The 25,605-nt window shown below is 36.9% G+C and overlaps 2 protein-coding genes across 8 annotated transcripts in view; one reads left to right on the top strand and one right to left on the bottom strand.

Moving 5' to 3' along the window:
• Positions 1-3,315, top strand: part of LOC139967818 (uncharacterized) — a 41,226-nt gene extending 37,911 nt beyond the window's left edge. Inside the window, exons 8-10 of the mRNA XM_071971921.1 lie at positions 52-229; positions 555-760; positions 1,476-3,315. Of these exons, the coding sequence (XP_071828022.1) occupies positions 52-229; positions 555-760; positions 1,476-1,762 (671 nt within the window). The 3' untranslated portion in view covers positions 1,763-3,315. The remainder of the gene's footprint in view (positions 1-51; positions 230-554; positions 761-1,475) is intronic.
• Positions 3,316-6,433: 3,118 nt separating this feature from the next.
• Positions 6,434-25,605, bottom strand: part of LOC139967822 (uncharacterized) — a 72,498-nt gene continuing 53,326 nt past the window's right edge. For 4 of the 7 annotated variants that reach the window (XM_071971932.1, XM_071971931.1, XM_071971937.1 and 1 more), the window contains 10 exons: positions 24,687-24,704; positions 22,268-22,298; positions 19,543-19,589; positions 19,113-19,146; positions 16,497-17,027; positions 13,858-13,910; positions 12,203-12,301; positions 10,475-10,624; positions 9,942-10,055; positions 6,434-8,766 (listed from right to left, as the gene is read on the bottom strand). In XM_071971932.1, coding sequence (XP_071828033.1) covers positions 9,948-10,055; positions 10,475-10,624; positions 12,203-12,301; positions 13,858-13,910; positions 16,497-17,027; positions 19,113-19,146; positions 19,543-19,589; positions 22,268-22,298; positions 24,687-24,704 — 1,071 coding nt within the window. In that variant the 3' untranslated portion in view covers positions 6,434-8,766; positions 9,942-9,947. The remainder of the gene's footprint in view (positions 8,767-9,941; positions 10,056-10,474; positions 10,625-12,202; positions 12,302-13,857; positions 13,911-16,496; positions 17,028-19,112; positions 19,147-19,542; positions 19,590-22,267; positions 22,299-24,686; positions 24,705-25,605) is intronic. The other 3 variants (XM_071971934.1, XM_071971935.1, XM_071971936.1) reach the window with 3 other exon arrangements.

The following is a 25,605-nucleotide window of genomic DNA, read 5'->3' as shown; positions in this document are numbered from 1 at the left end:
CTCGTCATCATTAACATCTTCATAGCTGATAATTGTTATTTCTACTTTCAGTACTTCCATCAGAACCTAATCAGTATGCAGAACTTGCCATAAATACTCTTCTGAAACCTGTCACTGAGGGAGTATGTCATCTCAAGGCAACCTCTCAAATAACAGTTGTATCCATAGCAACTACCAAGATGCTAGACACCTGGATGAATTTTATATTGAAGGAGAAGCCAAAGTTTAGGTAAATCTTCAGTCATAATTAAATATATAAATATATAATTTATTTGGATAAGCCATATCAACGTACTTGGCTATGCCATAGCGTACCTGGTTATACCATACAAGTGTGCCTTGGTATGCCATAGCGTACCTGGGTATGCCATAGCATATCTGGGTGTGCCATAGCATACCTGGTTATGCCATATCAGTGTACCACATACCATGGTACTTGATAGAGCAGTTTTCCATAGTATGTCATACCTAATTAATAAAGTCAATGGTTCTTGTATATAATCATTTTCAAGTTAGCTTCCCTCCTTGTGACTGTGTATATTTCCTCTCTGCAGCTTGCACGGTGCTTGTCAACTGGAACAAGACCTGAATCATGTCCATGCGTGGTTAGCGTCCGATGTCTGTGGCCTCAAACCAGACAGTAAACAGAGCATCCTTGCTCTCGATGCAGTTAGAAACTTCCATGCAGCTGTCCACCTGCTCAAATTCCAACCACCTGGTAAACTTGGTGTTGGACTCTCATCATCCAAGGATGAACTCAGTAAGTCAAAAGATCCTTAGGTCTCATACCAAATGATATATCTGTTGGTGATGTGGCACATCTGTGATGCAGTGGGTCAAGTATCGTGTGTAACTATAGTCTATATCAAAATATCAAATGAGACATAACTGGTTCTTAATGTAACAGGGTTAAGTAAAAATTTTAAAGTACAAAACTTAGTAAACCTGAAAAGGGTGATTTTAGACCAAATGATATCTGTTGGTGATTTCACATATCTGTGATGACAGTGGGTTAAATTTCAAAAAAAAGAAATAGCTGTGGAATATGTAACAGTGTTAAGTAAAATGCTACTGCATTGGAGATTGGTATATATGTGTCATCCTAACATTGGTCCCTGTAGAGGGTTCATTTACCCCATCTCCCATTTACCCCATCACCCATTTGCCCCATCACTCCTATACCCCATCACCCATTTGCCCCATCACCCATTTGCCCCATCACTCCTATACCCCATCACCCATTTACCTCATCACCCATTTGCCCCATCACCCATTTGCCCCATCACTCCTATACCCCATCACCCATTTGCTCCATCACCCATTTGCCCCATCACTCCTATACCCCATCACCCATTTGCCCCATCACCCATTTGCCCCATATTCTCATTTATTAATGGACTATCACTTTGTATTTTCAGGTTGCTAGTAGGTAAGAGATATTTGACATAACTTGAATGAATTTCTGCTTTGTTTAGCTTCCGAGTACAGTGTGAGCACTGCCCCTTCTGATTCGCACAAAGATGGCACGGGGACATTCAGTGATCCAGCCACATATACACCACCAATCCAGAGGGCCAAGGGTACCCAACTGGCTGGTAGAAACAGTGATCCTGGCAGATTGGCCAACCAGTGTGAGAGTGGATCGGAAGAAGATTTGGTACAACTGCCAAGAAAGAAGGAGTGGTTGAGTCTGAGGGTCCACCAGGGTAATCGATGGAAGTTATCGTTCAACTGTTTAAACAATAACCAAGAGGATGCATAAATAAGTGGAAAAGTCAATCATTTGTGAGAAAAGTTCAGAAATAGTAAAAAGAATTATTTCAGTCTTCTTCAGTTTGTTTGCCTGTCAGCATATATATCTATCCTTCCCTTATCCTCGCTACTTAAAGCTCAAAGTGGATTTAATCGTCACCTCATGGTACTTTCTAGTCCCTATGTAGTTATTTATTTGCTACATCCATTCACTAGATACTTTAACCTTTTTTTCTCTTACTCTTTTGGCCAGTATCTCTTTCTCAGAAGGGTTCATTTGAAATTTCATGTCAGGGTTAATTTGTTGAAATAAATTTCCCGACATGTCTTTCATTGTTCTTTCCCGATCAGTTTTCTTTTGAAGTTTTAAAAAAAATCTATTTAGAGTTCTGTAGCATACTTTCTCGTAGTCTTCATTGTAAATTTCATTTTAATTACTTACTAATAGAATTAATTTTCCAAGGCATGGCCTCAATTTCCTCAAACCTTGTGGAATGAAAATTCCAGGTTTTTGTATTCAGTCTTACTGACATGTATGGTATACTTGGATTCAGAAGTGAATATTACTTAACATGCTGTTTTAAGCAGTTTTTAAAAAAAAAATTGGATAACCTTTGACCGCAGTAAACCTCAGTTGATGCAAAGTATCTTTTTATTGGATTTGTCAATATTTGTGAAACAAGAGTGTTGTTACGGGATGAAATAAATAGAAGGTAAGTAAGTGTAGCTCTCATCGGTGTTGAATGCATGAGTTATCCCCATTTGGGGCAATTTTCTGAATACTATACTTCATGTCCCACTTGAACGTATTTGCAAGGACAGTACGAATATCCTGTTTCTAGTAAGTGACAGGTTATGAACTGGTGTCAGTATGACTGAGTTGAAACTTGACATGGGAGGACAGAAAAGTGTCAGTTTTAAGAAATTGTCACTACAGACATTTCAAAATATTTAAAGAATATGGCTGTAGTTGTGTGATTCCTTTCTAAATGCTGTTCATGAGTTTTATCATGCAGAGAATGATTACGTCAAGCCTGTTTTCTTCACGATGTGTGAGTTAAAAATGTGATTGGGTGGGGGTTTGGGGTTGTGATGTGTGAGGTAAAAATGTGATTGGCTGGAGGATGAGGGGTGTGATTGGGGTGTGAAGGTGCATAAGCTTGGTAAAGTGTCTTAGGTGTTGAAAGAGTGGAATATAGTTTGTAAGGAGGGGGAATTTTGGTAAAGTGTTTGGGGCAGTAGTAGTAGTATGTTGGGGGAGCAGTTGATGGGGGGTGGGGTGGGGGATAGCAGTGTTTAACAATGGGGTGAAGGGGAGATCATATTAGCAGTGAAAGGGTGTATTCAGTAGGGTGACAATTGCTTTACTACCCAATGGTGGAACAGCATGATATGTTTAAAGAATTTAATACATCATTTTAGTTACAATGAACACAAAAAAATATGTTAAAAGATTGAATCATGTAGAAAGAATTGAATGTGTCGTCAGGGTTTGTTTGAACGCTCAATTTCTTCCCAAAGTAACCAGAATTTTAATACTTTATTATATTTTTAGATGGTAGCCACATTGGAAGAGTAATTATGTCAATGTACAGCAAAGAAAGACACAAATTAAATACAAGCACAATATTCACCTTGACAGTTATGTTTTATATCTTTTTAAATTATTTTTCATTGATTGTAAATTAATATTTGGTACTACACTTAATTGTCTATTAGAAGTATGCAAATGCTAGTAGGAGTACCCTGTGGCATACCAGGTTATTGTTGCAATTAAAAATGGTAAATTTTACATTTCTTCACCTTTTCAGAAAAGGTTTTATTAGAGATTTGCATTCGGTTTTATAGGGAAAGGTATTTACTGAAAAACGTAGCTTCTCTCAAAATCATTGCTTGTTTAGCGTACAAAATATTACAATAAGAGACTTTTTGCAATGCCTAAGATGACCTGTACACATCTTACTACAAATCTTTCCATTGATCTGCCGATGAGCTGTTATAAACTTATATAAATTTATGTCACATTGCAGTATCCCCTGTGCACCCTGTCAAGAGGTTTATAATTAATTTAATCTAAAATATGAATCATAAATGTGTGAGAGGTCAAATCTGTTAGTATGTTTTACAGTTGAACTTGAATGGAAATGTATCTAATCATTATTAGTAGCACTATTGTAGCTTTAGTATTATCCCAGTTGTACCAATTGGTATCATTTGATACCGACATAAGTAATGGCAAACATCTCAAAATATTATTGTGAGGCTTGAGACTCACGTGATGATTGTAACAAATTGATTTTGACTATCTTAGGCAGACTATGGTCAGGTTTACATGTAGTCTAAAATATAAAGTGAGTAGTGCTATTAGCACTTTTGCCAAGCAAATGATGTTGAAATATGCAATAGACATAGCATGTAAGATAAATAATTATCAATGTTTTGTGTGGAGTAAATTTCTGGGGTAAAAAGGAGAAAAACTACACATATGCTATGGACAGACAGTTGGCTCGCAATCAATGTAGTGTAGTTTTGCTATGGATATTTGGATAATACTTGCTATGGATATGCTATTGACTTGCTATGGGCAATGCCCAAAGGTGACCAGACCTCCCCGATTTCTGGAGACAGTCCACGGATGGATTAAAAGTGTCCCCAGATATTGTGTTCTGTCCTGAGAATATCAACAAGTTTGTAAAGATTCCTAAATATTTTCAAAATTCACCTGTTTGACATTCCTTTCAAAAGAAACAGATCTATCGTAAGCTGTAATATATGTTACAACTACGAAGTTTCTGCTCATTCATGATTCAGGGATAAAGGCATATCGAGATCCTTCAATAATTTCAAATTCACATGAAAATATCTTTTTGCACTTACTGATGAATAATGAGGTAACTTTAAGGTGTTTTGGAGAAAATACTTAACAATCTTTTCAAGTTTGGCATTTGACCATTAATATCCTTGAAAAATGAATGAGAAATACCTTAAAACATGCATTTCATGACCACAGATTCCTTGAAAAACTATGGTCACCTTACTGTATATCCTGCTGTGAAAATGATGTTGGCTTGCTATATAGAAATGCCATAGCTGCTATTGCAAGTACTGTAAAAGGTATGTTAGTCGTAAATGTTGTGCTAGCAAGCTATAAAGCAGGTGTTGTGTACCTTACTCCAAGGGGTTTACTTATAAAAAAAAAAACATCATTTACTACATTATACAGTGCTTTAGGGTACAATTTATCATCACAGAATCTAAACTGTTACAAAGACAGTTGTCACTGGTCTAAATAGTAGTTGGAACATAAGAATGGGAAAAAAAAAGTCACATTGATGTGAAAATGTAAATCTATATGTCATTAATAGCCAATCAATCTAGTATAGAACTGTTTCTGTGTTGTCCAGCACAGGACTGATGGTCAATCTGTGTATTCTTGCTGATATTAAGAAACTCCACATATGTCAAGTCTCTCTGTCTGAGAGTTGGTCTCTGGTTCAGCTATCTTTGTGCAATAGTAATGTTCTGGTATAATTGTAGAATGCTCTAAATGAAATCAACATCAGATATGAATATATTTTAGACCTTTAACCTAAACAATTTCATGTTTTCTTTTGTTCTTATCGTCTGATTTAATTGTCAGAGAGTTATGAACTAACCCACAACTAAGTCACCTGTCAATCCTACAAAGCAGTGGACTTTATGGGTAAAACATTTTGTCCAATCTGTCTGTGAGCAGAGAGAGTGGCAAGATAACCTTTGGCTCTGACAGAAAGTCCTTTGGCTGCCTTGGGAAATAAAATGGTCAGTTCACTTAATTATGAGGCGCAATTGTTAGTGGCTGTACCTAAAGAAAAGGATAACTGTTGGGAACACAGTTGAATTCACAATGCTACAGCTAAAAGTATGTTGTCGGTTGAAGACGAGTTGAATACACAAAGATAGCTACAACAATAGCTACATAGCTTTATACACAATAGCTACATAGCTTTACATACAATAGCTACAGCAATAGAATAGGATATCCATAGGTTTTAATCGTCAATGTTAACTCGAAACACAAATAATGTGAACAGAAATAGTTAAAAGTTGATTCTTTCCATCTCATATTTCTTCCAAATTGACTGAAAATTGTGCCTAAAACAAAAAAGCTTTGTAATTCTCTTCAAATTTCATTCAGTGGCCTGTACGTAATTTTTCGATAAAAATAAGACTGAAAATGCTTTGAGCAACGAAAATGCATAGAACAATAGTTTCAGAAGTAAACAGGTGACACCACAGAAGCTATCCCTCAACCCCTCACCTCCTTCCTTCACCTTCTCTGGCCTTTTGTCTGTATCTCAGCTTTACACATACCAAAGCTCTACATCAAATTCTCATGTAGGTCGATAACTTTCTATTTCATACACTTTGTGGGTGAAAGAGCAAAAAAAGGTTAAAAAATAATGAGGAACAGTTGCATACAAGTTGTATGTTGAGATGTTTACTGTGAATCTGGGCAAATTAATCTTCAACATTTTCCTGCCAAATGTACAAAATTTCTGATAATTATTTTTGAGATATGATATATTGCATCAAACACTTAATAACAAATTTGGATATCAGTATTATACTGTCATATCTAAGTCTTCTGATCAACGATTTAATTTAAATCATCTTTATATTAGAAATCCACGTTCCCCCCCCCCCCATCTGAAGAGGCCTTCCAAATATTTCAAAACAGCCAAATTAAACTGTTGGATAGCCACTTCACACGTCGACGAGGTGTACAGTAAATACCCCATTCCAACCCTCCCAAATGAACATGTAGCTGCTAAGCATCTTTAACTGCCTTCCAGGTTTGATAATATTACCATAGAAGGAAGTTAAAGGTGAAGGAAGACTGACGAATATTCAGATACTTTCAAACACACTTACAATAATGTTGCAATATCTTAGAAAGTTAATTAAACATAACATACCAGTTAGCACCAGAATTAGCATATTCATGTTATGATTTATTACATAGATTACAATAACAAGCTGACTCGACCCTATGCCACACAAACGTTAATATTTAAAATTTTAAATACACTAAACATTTGTGGATGTTGCCCAAGATGGAAACTGGGGAAGATATCCTTATTTAGTAGAACCAATCACAGAGTTAAGGAATGCTCTAAATCCTTTCTTTCAGCAATATAGTAGAGAATAACCAGTTTAGGCAACCTTTGTCCGTAACAAAATTAACAGGCAATGATTAAATGAGACAGCTAAATATGAGATATCTGTTAAACATATTTGAGATTCAAACTTTCAGCAAAACCATTAAATCAGTGACTTAGACTGAGATCATGGTAGTATTACTGTTTGATTTATCAGTGGTTAACTGTGGAACTGTCTAGTTGTACTGTTCCTTAGAGATAAAATGTAAAAGATAACCCCAAAAAATATTTTATGACTGTGAAAGTAATGTGCCCAATGGAAATCAGTCTTAAACTAGCTGCACATATATAGCTGCATATTCATGTCCAATTCATTTGACTATATTTGCATAATTATAGAATCACCACATTTGGCAAGCTTCTCTTATATACAATGTTTTTACAAATAAGTAGATTTTTAAAACAACCTGCAATCCCTCCATTTCCCCTCAATTAAAAACAGACATTTATATTCAAAGCTAGCAGCCTAACCTTGCCATTAATACTTCCAGTAATGGCCCATCGCTGCTTCTTTCTGTCTGATACTGGAATGGAATCACCAGAGTCTTTATTAAATATTCTAAAATCTTTGCTCCGAATTTGTTCCTTCATAAGAGTAAAATCTTAAAAGAATGGAATTTTGTTCAAGAAATGATCCTTTTAAAAATTCAAACTATGAATAATCATTACAGTCACTGGCAAGCTATGAGCAGTCATGATATTCTTCGACAAACATGTAACACTCAGGATACTCATTGATAAAATCACAATTAGTCAAGACACTGTTTATTAGCTATGAATATTCATGAGCCATTGAATAGTCATGATTCTTGGACATATGTATATTAGATCCTCCTGAAAGCAGGAACTCGAAGAAGCCTCATTGGCTTATCAAAGCGGCAAGCTGACCGAAGTCAGTCTCTTACATTCATATTTAACGTCCATGATTATGAGTTGTTAATTGTCAACAACTCTGTAACTGGACGACATACATTAATCTGGGAGTGACTCATACCGGGGACTTTATGACTGAAAGGCACCGGCATTGAAAGGCATTAATTATGTATAATTAATACTCTGGTTACTCATTGCAAATAAACATTCATGACAGTTATGGAGTAGTCATGATTCTTGGACATACAGTTAATACTCTGGTTCCTCATTGATAAATTCATCAAGTCATGACATTCCTCAAAAATACTATATGTTTAAAGAACCACTGACTCTAACGATACAAAATATCACTGACAGAACACCAAAGCTGAGCAAACACTGTTGGAGTCTCTAAAAACTGAGTCTCTTGAAGTCACACAATTATATCAAGCAGAACCCATCACATTGTTCTAACACAGAATTTACAAAACTGCAAATTTGTACTGCTTTGCACAGAGCTGATTTTGATCTCTTGATTGGTACTGTGATGTTTAAAATTATTCATATGCGATACAATTTGTTTGTCCAATAATGCAATGTAACAAAAGCTGGCAATGAGAAGAAATGAAGAATTTAAAGAATCTGAAGAATGCCATTTTTAAGTTCAACAGCCACAACTTCAACACACTTCCTCAGTTGATCCATACCTTCCATGACAACAAAACTCCTGTGATAGGTGGATAATCCCTCCTGCCTCTTGTTACCAATCAAATAATGAGACACAACACAGGGTAATATGCACTTGAATCAAAACGTTTTCAGGTATTCATGGAATGTATGATCTCTTTATATCACCACGGCAACTGCATTGATTATTGCTTATATCATCTCTCACAACGATCAGCAAGCTGGTAGTTTGATTTACCAGGATTAGTCATTCCTCAGATTTACTTCCGACATCCTGAAAGACAAACAAATCGCAGACATAAAGAAGTAAAATTTGCAAATAGGAAATATCTGAGAAAGGAATGTGCATTTATTTTTATAATATTAATTTTTTTTTAGGAGTTGCCAAAAACTAAGACTTTTATTATTAAGCTATACAGAACCTACCCTTGTAACGCCCATTTCATTGCCAGGGGTACCAGTCATAACCAGCCCTTAACCTGGCAGCAGTTCTTTTTAACCATTTCTTTACCAGGGGTACTAGTCAGAGCCAGTCCTTCCCTGTTACCAATCCCCTACCTTCAGAAGCCACAGGTCCTTGTGTTACGAAGTTAGATCAACTTTTTTTGACTAAATTGCACCTTTTTTTTGTTCTGAATAAATTACACAGGTCATATTGTTAGGGCTGCAGGTACAGGATGCTCTAGCATGATATGGTTGTTGTTCTGATGCTAAAATTTCACAGGGGCAGACAGTGGTTAGGGCTGCAGGTATAAGATGCTCTTGCATAATATGCTTTCTTCAGGAAAACATGTTTACAAGTGATTATAATTCATTAAATTTTAAACTCCTTATCACTTCGATCCCACAGAAACATACCAAGTATCACAAACCATTGAATACAACCCAAATGAGTGTTTTTAAGTTTTATGTATAAATATATAAGCAAAGCAACACCAGAAAACTGACTGGGATATTATTATCAAATACTTCTGTGCTGTTCCTAAAGTTGTTTATACTGCCCGATCAAAGTTCATGATTTACTGATGTAAAGGAATTGTACAGAATGAGGCATACTTATGTTGCGTCAGACAAACATGAATTGTAAAAGTTGCAGGTTACAATCAAGTTGTTTATGTATCCAAACTTTGGTGTTTATGACAACTCTCCATCATGCTGAGAAGACCTTCCCTAATCAATCTATAAACTTCACAGCTCTTGCTAGTTTCTTGGTACAGCTTCACATTTCCAAACATTTTCCACAAGATACGTGATAACTGTCATCATCATCTATGCATCACTACTTACCTTTAATCAAATTAGAATTACCTATGAATACTTTATGGTAGACTTGTTACCTCTGTATTATTAAAAGTAATATATCACTTAAAGATGTAATGCTTATAATCTTAAATATTTTATTAAACATAATCATTAAAATATACCAAATCTTAGAGTATTTTCACTCACCCACTTTTAGGATATCAGAACTGGTCTTATTAAACATGTCCTGCCTTCACTGTTTGCCAAAACAACATCATGTGTTCTGTGATAATCAATGAGCTCTCGAACACTGGCGAATCTCTGGTAACAGGAGAAGATCAGAATATATTTGAAATGTTCAATGTGAAAAAACAGTAGTTGTCTTCTTCTACCTAGTACTAAATCCATCCTGTGTAAACTTTGAGTCATTTTGTTTACAAGCTATTTGTGTAACATACATGTAAATTATCCAGAGCCTTTTTACAAATTCGGGTAACTCTCTGACACCTGTAATGATCCTTGGACAACACATGGAATCCGGGAGAATACCGGTTACACTTTAAGTCTGACAGCGGTTAATGAGACCTGGCAGCTGGCCCATAAATCGTGGCGGGCACCTTACCTTTAATATGCTTGACATAACCGTTTCACTTTTCTTTTCCCTTTGATGTATGGTACTGTTGGTACAAGTATTTTATAAGCTTAAGAAACCCTTTATGCTGCTACTCTGATGTACATACCGTTTCACCTTCCTTCATTGCTCCTAGGGCATATTTCTTATCCTCTCTGATTCCAATTTGTAGATTTCGTATCTTGCCCTTGTAAAACAGTTGCAAGGTGTAAGGAAAAGCTTGATTCTTGGTGCTGCTTCTGACCACAAATGTCCCTTCCTGTTTAGAAACATAAAAAACATTTCTAAGTTGGGCAGACGCATACGCCAAACTCTGTAAAGTCACTGTTTATACAATCCAATTATCTAAAGTCTTTCACCATGGAATTGCTTTTCCACAAATTTCCACGAATGTTTTGTTTTTTTAGCGTTTTATTCTTTGTCGCATTTTGTAATTAGCAGTGTCGATAATACATGACCAGTATTGAGACATGGCAACCAAGCATCCCAAATTCTAATACCAAGCTGAATCTGTTCATAGCCCCACCTCATATGACCATGATGATCATTATGAAGATTGGGATATTAATAGTCAACATTCAGACCTCGTACTTTTCTTAAATCCTTAAAAATGGAAGTGTCCTCATCATATATTATCTTGTTACAAAGCTGTATAAAACTGAACATTATTTTGTTGCTGATATATTGAAACAACTACAATACAGGCAATGGCCAGATATCAATCATTTTCGTTGGACTTCCGACTGATCAAATCCAAGTAAGTTTTTTTATTCGTACTGATTGAATATTCATACATAATTGAAATAAAACACCCAACTATCCACATCTCTACTCACAAATATCCATAGGAAATGTACTTGTTTGTGACCGATAGATACAAAGCAAATGGGTTCTTTTTCTTCATAGATTTGCATTTTCTTAAGGACTTATTCTTACAGTTAAAATAACTGTAATAGAGTATTCCTTTAGTTGAATATTCAATGCCTCGTTTAAGTCTGCCCTCATTTTTGCACTAAATGTAGAAATATACATTTGTGCTTGTCCACAGACAGATTAACAAAACATAGCCATACACAGTGAGAGTCCTTTCTCTATTTAGTGTAACTATCCCCTTAGTTTCGATTCACACGATTCACACAGCTACTAGGGCATGATCGCACCGTTTCTACAGCTAAGATAACATAACTTAACTTAACCTGAGTACATTGCAGCACAATAAGGATTTATTCGTAACTCAAATGAATTGAAAACAAAGGAACGATTGTAAACCTAGACAAATAATTTCATGGAGTTGTATCAGATGATATCAGCAATATTGCAGCTATCGAGGGGATTGCAGGTTTACCTCATCTCACCACTGCTCTGTTCAGGCGCGTAGCCAGGAATTTGCCAAGGGAGGGGCGAAACTGTAGATTCGGCATTGCAAACTATCTAAGCGTAGCGCCACCATGGTTGGCGCGAAGCGTACAAGAAAATTTTGGCTGAAAATGCCTCCCAGATCGCTGGAAATGGCACTTCCCAGGCCTTGTTAGTTGCATCTTAGCATTTTCTCTTTTGAAAATACTAGGGATATCATAAAAACATTAAAAAAAATTTTTAAAAATATGCTCAAGGGGGGGCGGCTGCCCCCTTTGCCCCCCCCCTTGGCTACGTGCCTGGCTCTGTTCTCTTACTGTTATAATTCATGTGCAGAGTATAAGTGTTAAAATAAAAAATATTTAATGGGTGGTTGAATCGTATGACTCAATATTTGACTGTTGACCTCTACAAGAGCATGCCAACGACAACCTTAACCAAGAAAGCAGTAAATGAGTGACCTGGTCTGTCTTATACCAACCTCACGGTATTTTTGCAATGCGGTGGTCGCTTCGTCTCGTGAGAGAGTTTCGTGGAACCAATCACAGCCGGACATACTGTTTTCATTAACTCTCGATACCTGTGATACAAGATGAACCATGTCAAGAATTTTTTCTGAAAAATACTGGAAAATGTAGAACCATTCTCTTCTCTTATAATCAATTCTGCCATGAAATATTGCCAGATGGTAAAATGTAGTAGCCTTTAATGGTCGACTGACATCAATACTTTCAAATATACCTCCAGTCTGATTCATGTTTTAAAAAAAAACAAAAGAACATAAATCTCATACAAAATAATTTATAGGAAAAACACTACATCCCTTGTTCTTTAACTTTGCATTATCCAAGCAGCAATTAATTTGCATCATTCATGAGGTCCCCAAAGGAAAAACACAAATAACTACGGATTTTATTTGATTGACCAGCCAATAGAGTCTGATCACCCTGGGGTGTTTTTGGGGGGGGGACTCTGTTTCAATTTTGAAAGTAAAGGAGGGGGAAAGAATCTGTAAAGATTGTCCAAAATAATGCAAGAGATATACTTATTTTTGATGAAGCAAAAAGTCACAATTTTTATCAAAATGTTTGTATAACTGTTTACAAGAACAATTTTCTCATATTGGGTGACCAAGTTTCCATAATGACAGTTTTTCAGGGAGCACAATGCTATAACTTTCCCTGTGCTTTCCAATGAGTATACACCAAGTAAATATGCCTTCTCATTATCTCAGAAGAGACACAGATCCAACCATTGTGTTTAGCTTACATGATAGAGGCCTTTGTCAGAAATGCCAACCTCTTGACACAAAAGAACAGACTGAATATTCTAAAAAAATCAGATTTTTGAGAGAAAAATCAGATTTTCACAAAAACTCAACACTACCACTGGCCCGATGGCCCCGGGCCAGTAAAATGTCAGAAAAATGTTTTACTGGTAAGAACGGGCAAGTAAAATGTTTGCTTTTTCAATAACATCTAATGAGAAAATTGTAAAGCATCTGTAATAATTCTAATGATGCAAAAAGGGTGTTTAAATGCATAATGAGAATAATGATACAGCTTAATTGCAGAAAATAGACATTGTAATGAATACAGAAAACCAAACAGAATTGAAAGACACCTTGCTTAAAGATGTCGTATTTAGACTCGATCAAGTCTTCAGCCGTTAAAGCTGTGATATCTCACAAATGACATCAACTTTCCATAGCTGTTTTGGGGACATTGTTCAGTTATCTCTATCATATAGACTAATGGTGTTGATTCCATGATATCTTTTTAACTGCTGGCTAACCTGTAATCGAGCCATGATAAAAGTTCACATTATCAATCTGTCCAATGCACTTGATTAAGGTCTGAGAGCCCTACACTCTTTATCTTGATGACCTATTTGATTGGGGCCAGCTGACTGCTCAACCCTGGTTTTGATTAGTAATCGATTAGGGCTATAGCTGTGAGCCCAAACTTTATTATGTTGGGTTGTTGATTAAGGCGGGCCACTGAGAGCTCAAACCCTGATTTTTGATGACTTCTTGATCTATTAATGAATAGCGCTAACAAACAGTACAAGATGGGATCTATAACTTGGTGTTATGTGTAACAGGTTTGCATATTGACCTTGCTGTAGATTACTCACAGGTCTAGACGAGGTCGGAACCATCGGTTTGGGCAGATCAGGTGTGAATGATCCTGTTGAGGAAAGCATTTACATATCATAGTTATAAATTATCTATCATGAACAAACAATGTTCAATTCTATTCCTGCTCAGTTCAATGGACAATTAGACTAGAATCAAGTAAAGAGCAGCATTTGGTTGAAACTGTATGAAGTGCTGTAGCAAATCTCTAGGTAGAATCAAAGGTTTTTGTAAAGCATCCATTCCAAGGCACTAGATTCTTAACTTCCTTACTTCTTACACTGTAGGTGAAGCCAATGGACGCACGCCAGTCTCTGCATGTTTTCTAAAACAAGAATTCTGACAGAGTGTTTATTTACACATAATGATGAAAAACCAGTGTGTGTACACCCGCGAGTTTGTTTGACTCGGCTGATTCTTTTTGTTGTCTTTCTGAGATGGCGGATCAAAACTAATGTTAGCTTTATCCGTACTACAGATTTATGGGACCGTAATGGTAGGATGAAAGAGAAGAATACTCTTCAAATTTTGTAGGAAAGTTCACTGTGATAGGGACAAATGACTTGAAAACCTTCCGAATGGAGGACAAAGGTCAAAGGTTGAATGAAGCAAAATGTGACTTGGATATGAATGCAAGGACAAATGCTGAATAGACAAGCAACCCTACAAAAGTTAATTAATATCAAACTACATAGTTACAGTGTCCAGTGAGGTGAATAATCCACTGATAATAGGACAAATACTGTTCTGTTTCAGTATGGAGTCTATCACTGTGGGGTGTGAATATTTGTGTTATGTAGTCCACAAACAATTGTTCAATAAAAGTGTTTGTGGTGAGATACCAAACTCACTGAATTGCCCTCTTATACATTCTGTACATATAATTATGTACTAAGATTGTGAAATAAGTAACCAGCGTGGAAGCTAGGGATGCACCGGATCCAAATTTTTGGATCCGGCCGGAACCGGATTTTGCCGGATAGTACATGAAATCCGGCCAGATAAAATCCGGCTGAAACCGGATTTTTTCATTACACAAAAGAAAATCATTAATAAGAAGTAGAAGTATGAAACAAGGAGCAAATCTTAGGTGAGGTATACGCATATTATAAAGAAGGTGAAATTAAGACCCCATTTATGAGATTAAATATGACTTGAAGTGGTGTAATATACATTCTTTAATAAAATAACTACAATATAATTGTTGACAAGCTTGATACAGTATGTAAATTTGTTTGCTGGAAAAATACTGCATACTACCTATGAAGTTTGTTTTAAAACGGGAAGCTACATTTCACAAATCTCATACTTTATACTGAATAAAAAGATTATTTAATTGTTGTGATAACACTACTTTATGGATTTAGAATTGTCTTTTATTATTCATTATTTGGTACCCACTTCATTCATTCAAGTCTAGGTTGCAATGAGCTAAAGAAAACTGGAGAAAAACTTCTCTTCCTTCATCACAATTTGAGAAAATATGTTCAACATACAGTGAAAGCTGGAAATTAAATTTGTCTACATTCCCAAATAGCAACGTTACAGTATATATGAAGAAGACTTGCATGCTCTGCAAAAAATCATTTTAAACATATAATTATTTAAGGAATGATAGCTTGAAACCTCAAAAAGATATAAATATGGAAATCATTTAATTGTCTCTGTATGTGATAACTGTAGAAAGGTTACTTTTGAAATTGTTTTCATTGTCAGCTCTGGAATTAATCTTTTTTGATGAGAATTAAAGTCATTCTAAGGTTTAAGAATGAACTTTAAGATGAAGTGGTTTTTGTTGAATTAAAAAAAATTCAGACATATTTAACCATATAAGAGATTGTTTCACACATAAAAATGAATGCCAACAATAATGGGAAAGTAAAGATTCAATGGAACAGTATTTTGACTGATAAGTATATGAATGGTCTATTTTAACTGCACAATATTAAACTGATGAAGGCTGCAAGAAATGATTTCACTGCAAACTGTATTTGTTGTATATAGCTTCATATTATTACAGTAGTTGTATTATTTTGGTTGATCTTTAGAAACAGTGGGTCAGACCATTGAGAAAATTAAATTAAACATGTTAAACCTAATTTTTCCTTACTTTGAATGTTTTTATTATTTTTTGGAAATAGTTTACATTGATTTAAGTTAATACCAACACCTTTTTAAGGAATGATTCAGGCCAGATTTTGAAAAAAGATCTGGCCAGATTTTGTAAAAGATCTGGCCAGATTTTGTAAAAGATCCGGCCGGATTTTGAAAAATATCCGGCCGGAACCGGAACCGGATAATTGCTCACTATCCGGCCGGATAGTCCGGCCGGACCGGATATCCGGTGCATCCCTAGTGCAAGCATGTCATCTCATCTTGAGCTGTTGATGAGTCCAGGCCTGGCGAGGGGAGGTCAGGAGGGCTGTAGTCCCAGAGAAGTTTACAGGGGGCCTCTGGAGGTGTCCTCCACTTTGATGTGTTGTCATGGCCACCCTATTAAGGATGTTCCTGTATGTCTAGCTGCAACATTGCCTGATATGTAGGGTGAATATTGTATTTACTGACTTTTTCTTTACTTCATATTTAAATTACAAAGCTAACATCACACACTTGGAATATTGTTAAAATGAGTACTTACTTGGTAGAGGCTGTATTGGACGATTGGCTGGAGGGGGGGTGGGTGTTTGCCGTAATGGGGTTGGATTCGAGGGCAAAGATGGATGTCTGGGTGGTAGTGGGTTAGGCAGAGCAGGTGTTGGCCTACTTAAAGTTGGACTTGGAAGGGGAGGTGCAGCTCTAGGTGAAATCGTCCTCTTCGGTGATGTTGGAGTAAATCTACCAGCATTTTTTACAAATGATGGATTAAGAGTACTAGAGGGTGGTCTATCCTGCTTTGATTGGTTCATTATCTGTCGAAGACCGCTCTGAGGAGTGGCCGGCTTTGGAGGCTGTGGACCTGACGAAATTTCAAACTGTTTCATTCGCTGTGAGATTGACGTTTGAGATGTTGGCCTGTCAAGGTTGCTGGGTGGTAAAGGAGGTTGGGTCTTGATTTCCGGGGTTCCTCTAGTTATTATGTCAGGTTTGTTAGGTGCTTTTGGCATTGGAGGCTTTGGTAGTAGATTAAACTTTGAAGGTAAAGGCATTTTCGGTACAAATGCTGGAGGATCTGAAAGAGAAATTGATAGATGAAGATCTCCAAAGCATTGAGAGATTTAATAAAGAAACAACAAGCACATTTAGTTGAACTGGGATATTAAGCAACCTGTCAAGTTTATAATAAGATAATTTAAGTGCATGATAGCCTAGTACATCAAGTAAAGCAGCAAACAATGTGGCCATGCCCTCCTTGTTCATCAATGTTTTCATTAATCCAGACCCCTATTTACTTCTGTGTACATGCTGATCTCAGGTCTCAGATAGATAGTGTTACACGATTCTCCATGTATGGCAAAAAAGATATTTGTAAAACAGATTGCGACAAATATCCTGGCCTTCTGATTGATGATAAATTGTCATTCAAGCAACATATTAATGACCTTTGTAATAGTTTTGTTCAGCTTTACTATTCACTGGTTTGTTCTAAGATTTCTTACGGTGTTGAAATTTATGGCATGGCTAAAGCTACCATACTTAAGCCTTTACAAATCCTCCAAAATAGAATGTTAAAAACCATTACTTTTAAACATCGACGTTATCCTACCAGTACTTTGCACAAAGACCTTGGCATTATTAAAGTCAGCAACATTCATGTTCTCAAGATGTGTTCTTTATTTATAAGTATATCAACAATATTCTCCCCTGTGTCTTTAGTGATATTGTTAATCCCAGTAATTCCGCTAATATTCGCTAATATTCAGCTAGCAGACATCACTCGAAACACGGTAAAGTACTCTTGAATAACTACTGCTATAAAACCTGGAAAGTGCTTCCGAATGATATAAAAAATGTTAAATCTTATGTAAAGTTCAATAAATTCAATAATTTGGGAAAAAGAGTTACACAATTTTCTCGTCTGCATCTGGCAGAATAAGAATAATGCAATATCTGTAGTAATCATGAGAATGGTCACACAGCATGGCATGCCAATGGTCGATGCGACGACTGCGACCATACACCACGAACCTTGTTGTGCTGCGCGATATTGATATCTGCTTAAAATAACCCAGATTCTGATGACAGCTGCCTCAAGAAACCCAATAAATGACCTAATTAGCACCGAGCCACCAATGTGGACCATTACCGAAACATCGATGCGTGTTAGTCTTCCATCCCCTTCCTATAATGCTATTTAAGTCCACATGTGGGCATATCCTGCAAACCTACCGGTAGCCCACAGGGGTTTGAGTTGGGAGAAAGGCCTTGACACCTTGAAACGACAAATGATGCCAACTTCCCTCAAGTTAAAAGTCTGGCTGAGTTGGCAAGGCCAGTCAGCATGAAAGAGAAAAAACTTTTTTTGCATTTCTGTCACCAAAGTTGCACATCTTTTTGGTTGCTATTTTGCCTCACAGGTGCCATCTCCTGCGATCTGGGGGGTGCTGAAATCTCAAATTTTCTCTGTACGCTCCACACCAACCAAGGTGGCGCTCCGCTCAGATAGTAACCTCCGGCTCCCCACAAGAAAGAACAGCCCCCCCATTGCGCCCCACTCAAAAAATCCTAGCTATGCCACTGATCTTCAGCCATGCCCTAAATCTACAAAACTTGACAAAATGCAGTCTCTGAAATCACTGAGAATTCCTTTGATGAATCTCTGATAGACACTTCTGGGCAGATACTTTGCCCTGAGATGTCAGACTAACATACGTTTTTAACCACACACAACAGCACAAGTTAGCAACATAATGTTTCCCACCGAAAGATTGGCATCTTTAAAACAACTGATCAAAGAGATTCTCTGAGCTACTGTTGATCACGTCTGCTTAACTGAGTTTTAGTCGTGAGCTTCGGTAACATTGTATCCGAGTCACCGAAATGGAATTTACTGCATTGGATTTTATACCTGCGATGCTTCTTGTAATTACTGAAGGCGAGATCTTTTGAAGCATATTTTCACGACTGACACAGAGATTGAGATATGTTACAGCGCTGTACAGAATGTCTTTGAGATCTGTGTACAGAATAGATCACATGCAGTTAGGACCCAGAGCAGTATATAGAGATACGATCCACGGATCTCCTCTGGGAAGTTACTAAATGTTCCGTTGTTCCCTGAAATATATATGCATAACTACCAATTTAAGTCTCTTACCATTCTGGTTAGGTGTTTCATACATTTCATTGTACTAGAAGAAAGCAAAGAAAAGGAAAGGCATAAGGCATAAAAAGGCACAATAACATCACAGATCAAATGCAATATACATGAGAAAGAGGTTCTTTGGCAATGTACAGGTCAAAACTTGACTGTTACTGACTCCTAAATAAGAAAATTAACTACAATGTAAGGCGGTTATCACAGCATTCTAAAGTGATCCCAAGAAAAATTGCAATTGACTTGGTTTACAAAGGAAAGCTCAATGGAAATTTGATTTTGGAACTTATTTGCGGAAGAAGACGCAGTAGCTATATAAAGATTAGTGGTCACTACTGACCATTTGGTTGTGGTCAGACCAAGGAAGTGTAATGTTGCCTGTTTAAGGCTTTGCTGACCTAAACAAGAACGAGAGGTTTTATATACTCACATCGTCCGCTTCGGGACCCTTTGGTGGTAGATAAAGGTCCTCCACTACTAGGTAGAAAACAGGTAGAAACATTTCAAATATGACATGGAAAAAAATCATGTTTATGTACAGTACCGCTCACGTATAACTGGACATGTGTACGTGCACAGAATCGTATAAAAATGTATAAACAAGTACAATCGCGTATAAACTTGTTGACAAACAAATTGCCGCGTAGACGCCGCGTAGACACCGCGTATAATCCCTGTACAAGTTTATACGCAGGAAATGCTATTGTGCTCAATGAATAGGGATTAAAGTCGCCGAAAGAATTAGTGAGATGTTTGAAACAGCCGTTCCTTACATCGTAGTTTAAGTTGTGATATTCATCTAGCAGTAAAAGGGACACAGGTACAGTGTTTGCCGGCATAGAACTTAACTGATTTTCGTTAATTGGGTTTCTATTCAGTGTTTCTTTTCCCGACTTTTTTTTCAGTTGTAGAGGTTTTGTTCCACTGAGGATAAGTTTACTTTGAATAGTTGGCAACATTTTGAAGAAATAATAAAGTATTACTAAGCGTTTCTTGTGTCAATTTTCTATATACTTTACCATTGGTTCCAACAGAATGAAAAAAAAAAATTCCACCCAACAACTTTGAAGCACGTCCGGTTAAAAACAAAACATGTTTCTAGTCCGCGCAAGGGGCCTCCTTTTTCCTGATTCCCGAGTCTCTATTTGGATTACAAGAAATCTAAACTATATCCTTAAAAATTATTTTGTATAAGTTGCCACATCTTCCAAACTAGTATCAGCGCATGAAAAGAAGAAAAATGGCCGCCCGTTTTTTTTCAGATCTCAGTACGAGAAACATGTATTTTATTTGGATAGAACAACTCTCATTAATGTGGTTAAGTTAATATTTTTCTACCCTAGCTGTATGTCATTTTTATAAAACCTTCATGAAAACCAACTTTTTGGAAAATGGATTTTGAAGCTCAGTCAACAATTAAAAAAAGGCTTACCGTTAAATACTGGCATCAAACAATACATTTCGTATTTATTCCAACAAAGATCCACAAAGGATACTTAAAGAGAAATAGAAACTGCATGTACATCACTGTACATCGTCATTTTAAGTATCCAAATACTATACAAAGAGATTGAGTTCACCGAAACACCCCTTTTCCTTACCACCTGAAGAAACCCGTCCTTTATAAATTATACTACCTTACAGTACTTTACATTTGATACAAAAGTTACTTCAACAACAGCTTCCCAAAAAGTGTGTCGCAATAGGTTAAGTTTTAACCGCGCGGCCTACACAGTACCATTCATAATTTGCATATTACACCAAAATTTACACTCGGCGTCCAGATGGCGGGAAAATGTAACATCATGTTCAATGTGTTGTGTCGTTCCCATGGTGCGATGAACTTGGGCAAGTTCGAATGTCGATGACCTTCTTTTGTTCCGTGACCAATGTCAATGGGAATTATGCGGAGCGAATTTCGGGGCGGCTCGTTGATTGTGAGGAAGCACTTATCTAAGCACCAATATTTGTGAAAAATATCGTAAGGTTTTTCTTCAGAAAATATTTTTGACTGGTAATTGGAATCTCAATGTATTAAGAAGTACTGGGTCTAAACCTTATCACTGCATTTTGGGGGAAGTCAGATCTTCAAGTGCAAAATACTGTTTTTTCATTTAAGGTTATCGTGGTTTTCTTGCGAGGTGTATACCGTGTATCTTGCGATGTAGGCTAAGAGGTAGGATCGGCCAAGGCCTACCTAGTTCTCATAGATTGTTACCTACATTCAATTTAATGCCTAACGGGAGGAACTTGTATAAATAGTAACAGACTGTCGTAATTAATATAGTTTCCTTGCTTAAGTTTGCACTGATTTGTATCGATAGTTTGTGGTCCTAGTAGCGCTGTTTTCTTTGTTACTCTTATTCTTATCGGCTTAAGTATATGCTAACTCTGTGGTTGAATAGTTTGGAAAGTCATATAATTGGGCTTGGTGCGATACTGAGTTTACCGACTCTTTTCTTCATCACAGTTTATTCTAACCCATAGAAGCTCTGCTATGTAAAGCGGCTGCCAAAACCCTACGTTTACAGATTATACGAGATTGTACATCTTTACGCGCGTATAATCCCTATTCAGGGGCACTAGAGCGAAGCCCTAAGCCGCGTAGACACCGCGTAGAAAGTTGCATACAGAAACGTATTACATCGTATAATCGCGTAGATAAACGTAGAGTATACGTCTACGCGGAGTTATACGTGAGCGGTACTGTATTGCCATGAAAAGATCTTAATGTCAACCAGAGGGTTTACTTTTAATAAATGATACATTGATTAATTCAGGTTTAACAAAGTGTTGAGTAAATTTGAGATTAAGAACATATTTACTCTTTTTTGATGGGACGAAAAAAATGATCAGAATGAACTTATCATTTCACTGGAACCTGCTCGTCTTTGAGGGGAAAAATCAAAACCCAAAGTCAACTATCTGAATTTTTGGCTTGCAGACCGATGACATTACTAAATTGATGTAAACACATGAACAAGAACAGTCTTGACTGATGCCCCAAGATTGAGATTCATATTCCATCGTTGCCAATCTGTAACCATGGGAACTTGAACGGTCGCAAAGACGATTTCAACAAAAAAATATGGTCGTGAGTTTGAAATGATGGTTTGAAGATTCATGTGAGTGAAGGAAGAAACTGTGTTACATACCTTGTTCAAGAGGGACAACATAATCTTCTTCCTGTAGAAACATCAAGAAAGAAGTGTGTTAAAAACAAGTCTATTTGACATAAATACAATACTGCAAATATTGTGAGTTTCATTCCTTTCTGCTAGTGGTGTTTATGACCTAAATCATGTGAAAGACAACTACACAAATGAAACATCTGGAGATAGATACCCAGGGAAAGATGAGCGGTGATATTGCCATGGCATCGGCAGCCTTCTCCGTGAAAAGCATCATTTTACTAATCCTTTTTCACACATGATGCGACCCTTGCTTTATATGTCGTTCATTTTAGAAAACGTGTGCATTTTAGTTTTTGTGTCGATTGATACATGTGATATGACATGATTTTTCAGTCCAAATAAAGGGAAAGATGAATACAATGTTTTAATTCTTCAATAAATCATTTCGGATGGCAGGCAGGATTCTAGTGATGAGAGAGGGAAGGCAGATTAGGGATGAAACCATAACATTGATAAAACCAGCCTTCCATGTATTACCCAATTACTAGTTTGTAATACTCTCTGCTATACACATGTACTATGCCAAAACTAAATCCATATATTGTGTTGATTCCACCACATGTTATACATCAATGCAGAGTGTGTTATATCAGCAAGGATCTGTAACAGGCTTTGACCCAAATCTGGTATGTTAAGGTAGTATATAAACAGTATATACTCAGAAAGGCAGATCTCATTAAAAAGACACCATTTTCTGCCATTTCTTGCGTTATAGATTTATATATCTATCGATTTACATATTTAGAGATTTACACCCATTTTGGAGAGAGAGAGGAAGCAGTTTAGAAATGGTGAACAAATAAACAAAGAAACACTTAACCGCTTCTGCTTACAGCTTTTCTGATATTGCTTTAACAAGAAAATACTAACATTGGTGACAGTCTAGTAGAATAACTCTAAACAAGGAAGAGCATCGTTTTCACAAACATTAAAACGTTAATTATAACAAGGCAATATGTATTGCCAAGACGCTGTTTTTAGGTGGGTGAGTTCAGCATGTGTAACACTGTACAGCTGGTATGTATGTGACTTCTTTGTGCACTGTGAGTTAGAGTGAATTTTACTTGCTTTAACACAACCAAAAGTGATGAATAAGCTAATATAACAAAGTCTTTGACCGATGGTGAAGAAAGATAATGACAGCCATAAAAAAGGAGAAAAAACCCTCACCAAGTTAGTCTATGTTTACAAAAGGTCTTTCAATGGTAGGGAAGGAGAGGAGAGGCAAGAGGGGGGCATAATTGAAAGGATCCTTTTTAAGATAGTTTTGAGCGGTAAGTTTCTCATTTTCAATACTTTATTCCTATCACAACCTGGTACACTAGCTTGACTAACTCTTTAATCTTTTCAAAGTCAAAGTCAAATCTAGGAAGAATTTCCAAATCAAATCAAATCTTATTTGGGGGAATACTTCCGACCAAAATTTTTGAGAAATTGTTAGACACTGACAATCAAACACACAAAACAGCTGCTTAATAGTTACCACATCCTTATACCCAAACACCAGAAAGCTTTGTGACTCCTCCACCTTTTAAGTGTATATTTGGAATCATGATTGACAGCAACAACTGAGGAAAAATGTGTCCTAAAGTCAAGTACCAGAACATCAGAAAAGGGTTCCAGAAAACTGGACAATTGCAACGGTAATACCCTCCGAAAATTGATGACAGCAGGGTTTGTAAGTGCAAGTGGGGAATTCGTCAGAGGCACTTTCAGGTCAAGTCCTGTGACTGTTAGTAAGGGTTGTTTTGGAGGAAGGAGGATAGATCACCCGCATTACCACCCAGAGCAGTGTCTCCAGCACTGTTAGGACAGACATGATGGCGCCCTCTATTGAAACGCTGAACATCCCCATTGGCTTTGACTGCATTCGTGCAAGAGACTGTCAGAATACAAGTCCCGTGATTTGCCATCGTAGCTTTTCTTTCCTTAGTAAGTGGTGGTACCTATGATACCTTTCTTTGCCAGTTAGGAATCAATTTACAAATTCCACTTGTCCAGTTGACCAATTGCAATCGACTACAGTTCAATGCAATGGACTAGACTAAAGGCAATCCATTGCAGTTGAATGAAGCTGAATATTATGGTATCTACCCTATGAGTGACATCCTAAATACCCCTCACTTGTTCTATCAAGCAAGCAAGCAAGCAACAATGTGTGTATCTACTTCCAATTCAGTTTGCTGTAATGTTTTAGAGTATTGATTCCTTCAACCAATCTTAGCGAGGGGTAGCAATGGATACAAAGAGGAAGGAGAAGGGGTTGCTAAGCAATTGCAAGATGCAGGTGGTAAGATGTGCACTTCTTTCATGTTCAAAGGCTCTTTAAAATGGACATTGATAAGCACAAAGCGGACGAAAAATCCTTTGATGAGCTTACCGGGGGGAATATTAAAACCTATAAAATAACAAAAACGAAAACAATAATTCTTTAGGGTCACAAACCACTCATGGTGGAAAATTATGAAAAGGTGGAATCATCCTTTGACACAAACCATTATCAGGTGTTTTCAATATATGTTGGATCAAATATGGATACCTGCATCCATTATTCAACCATCTGTCACACTGTGATATCTAATGATACACCCATCACAGAATCCTGGATTCAGCATTCAACAATCTGTCACACTGTGATATCCAATGATACATCCATCACAGAATCCTGGATTCAGATTGGAACATCTGTCACACTGTGATATCCAATGATACATCCATCACAGAATCCTGGATTCAGCATTCAACAATCTGTCACACTGTGATATCCAATGATACATCCATCACAGAATCCTGGATTCAGATTGGAACATCTGTCACACTGTGATATCCAATGATACATCCATCACAGAATCCTGGATTCAAATTGGAACATCTGTTACACTGTGATATCCAATGATACACCCATCACAGAATCCTGGATTCAGACTGGAACATCTGTCACACTGTGATATCAAATGATACATCCATCACAGAATCCTGGATTCAGATTGGAACATCTGTCACACTGTGATATCCAATGATACACCCATCACAGAATCCTGGATTCAGATTGGAACATCTGTCACACTGTGATATCCAATGATACATCCATCACAGAATCCTGGATTCAGATTGGAACATCTGTCACACTGTGATATCCAATGATACACCCATCACAGAATCCTGCATCCAGTATTCAACCATCTATCATACTGTGACAATCAACTATACATCGTTCACAAAATCCTACATTCAGTTATCGAAGTTCTGTCACCCTGTAACATTCAATGGGTCTATCACATAGTTTAATTGATATAACT

This window comes from Apostichopus japonicus, chromosome 5 (genome assembly GCF_037975245.1).
Source record: "Apostichopus japonicus isolate 1M-3 chromosome 5, ASM3797524v1, whole genome shotgun sequence".
NCBI lineage: Eukaryota > Metazoa > Echinodermata > Holothuroidea > Aspidochirotida > Stichopodidae > Apostichopus > Apostichopus japonicus.
This window is presented reverse-complemented; position numbering and strand designations above follow the sequence as displayed.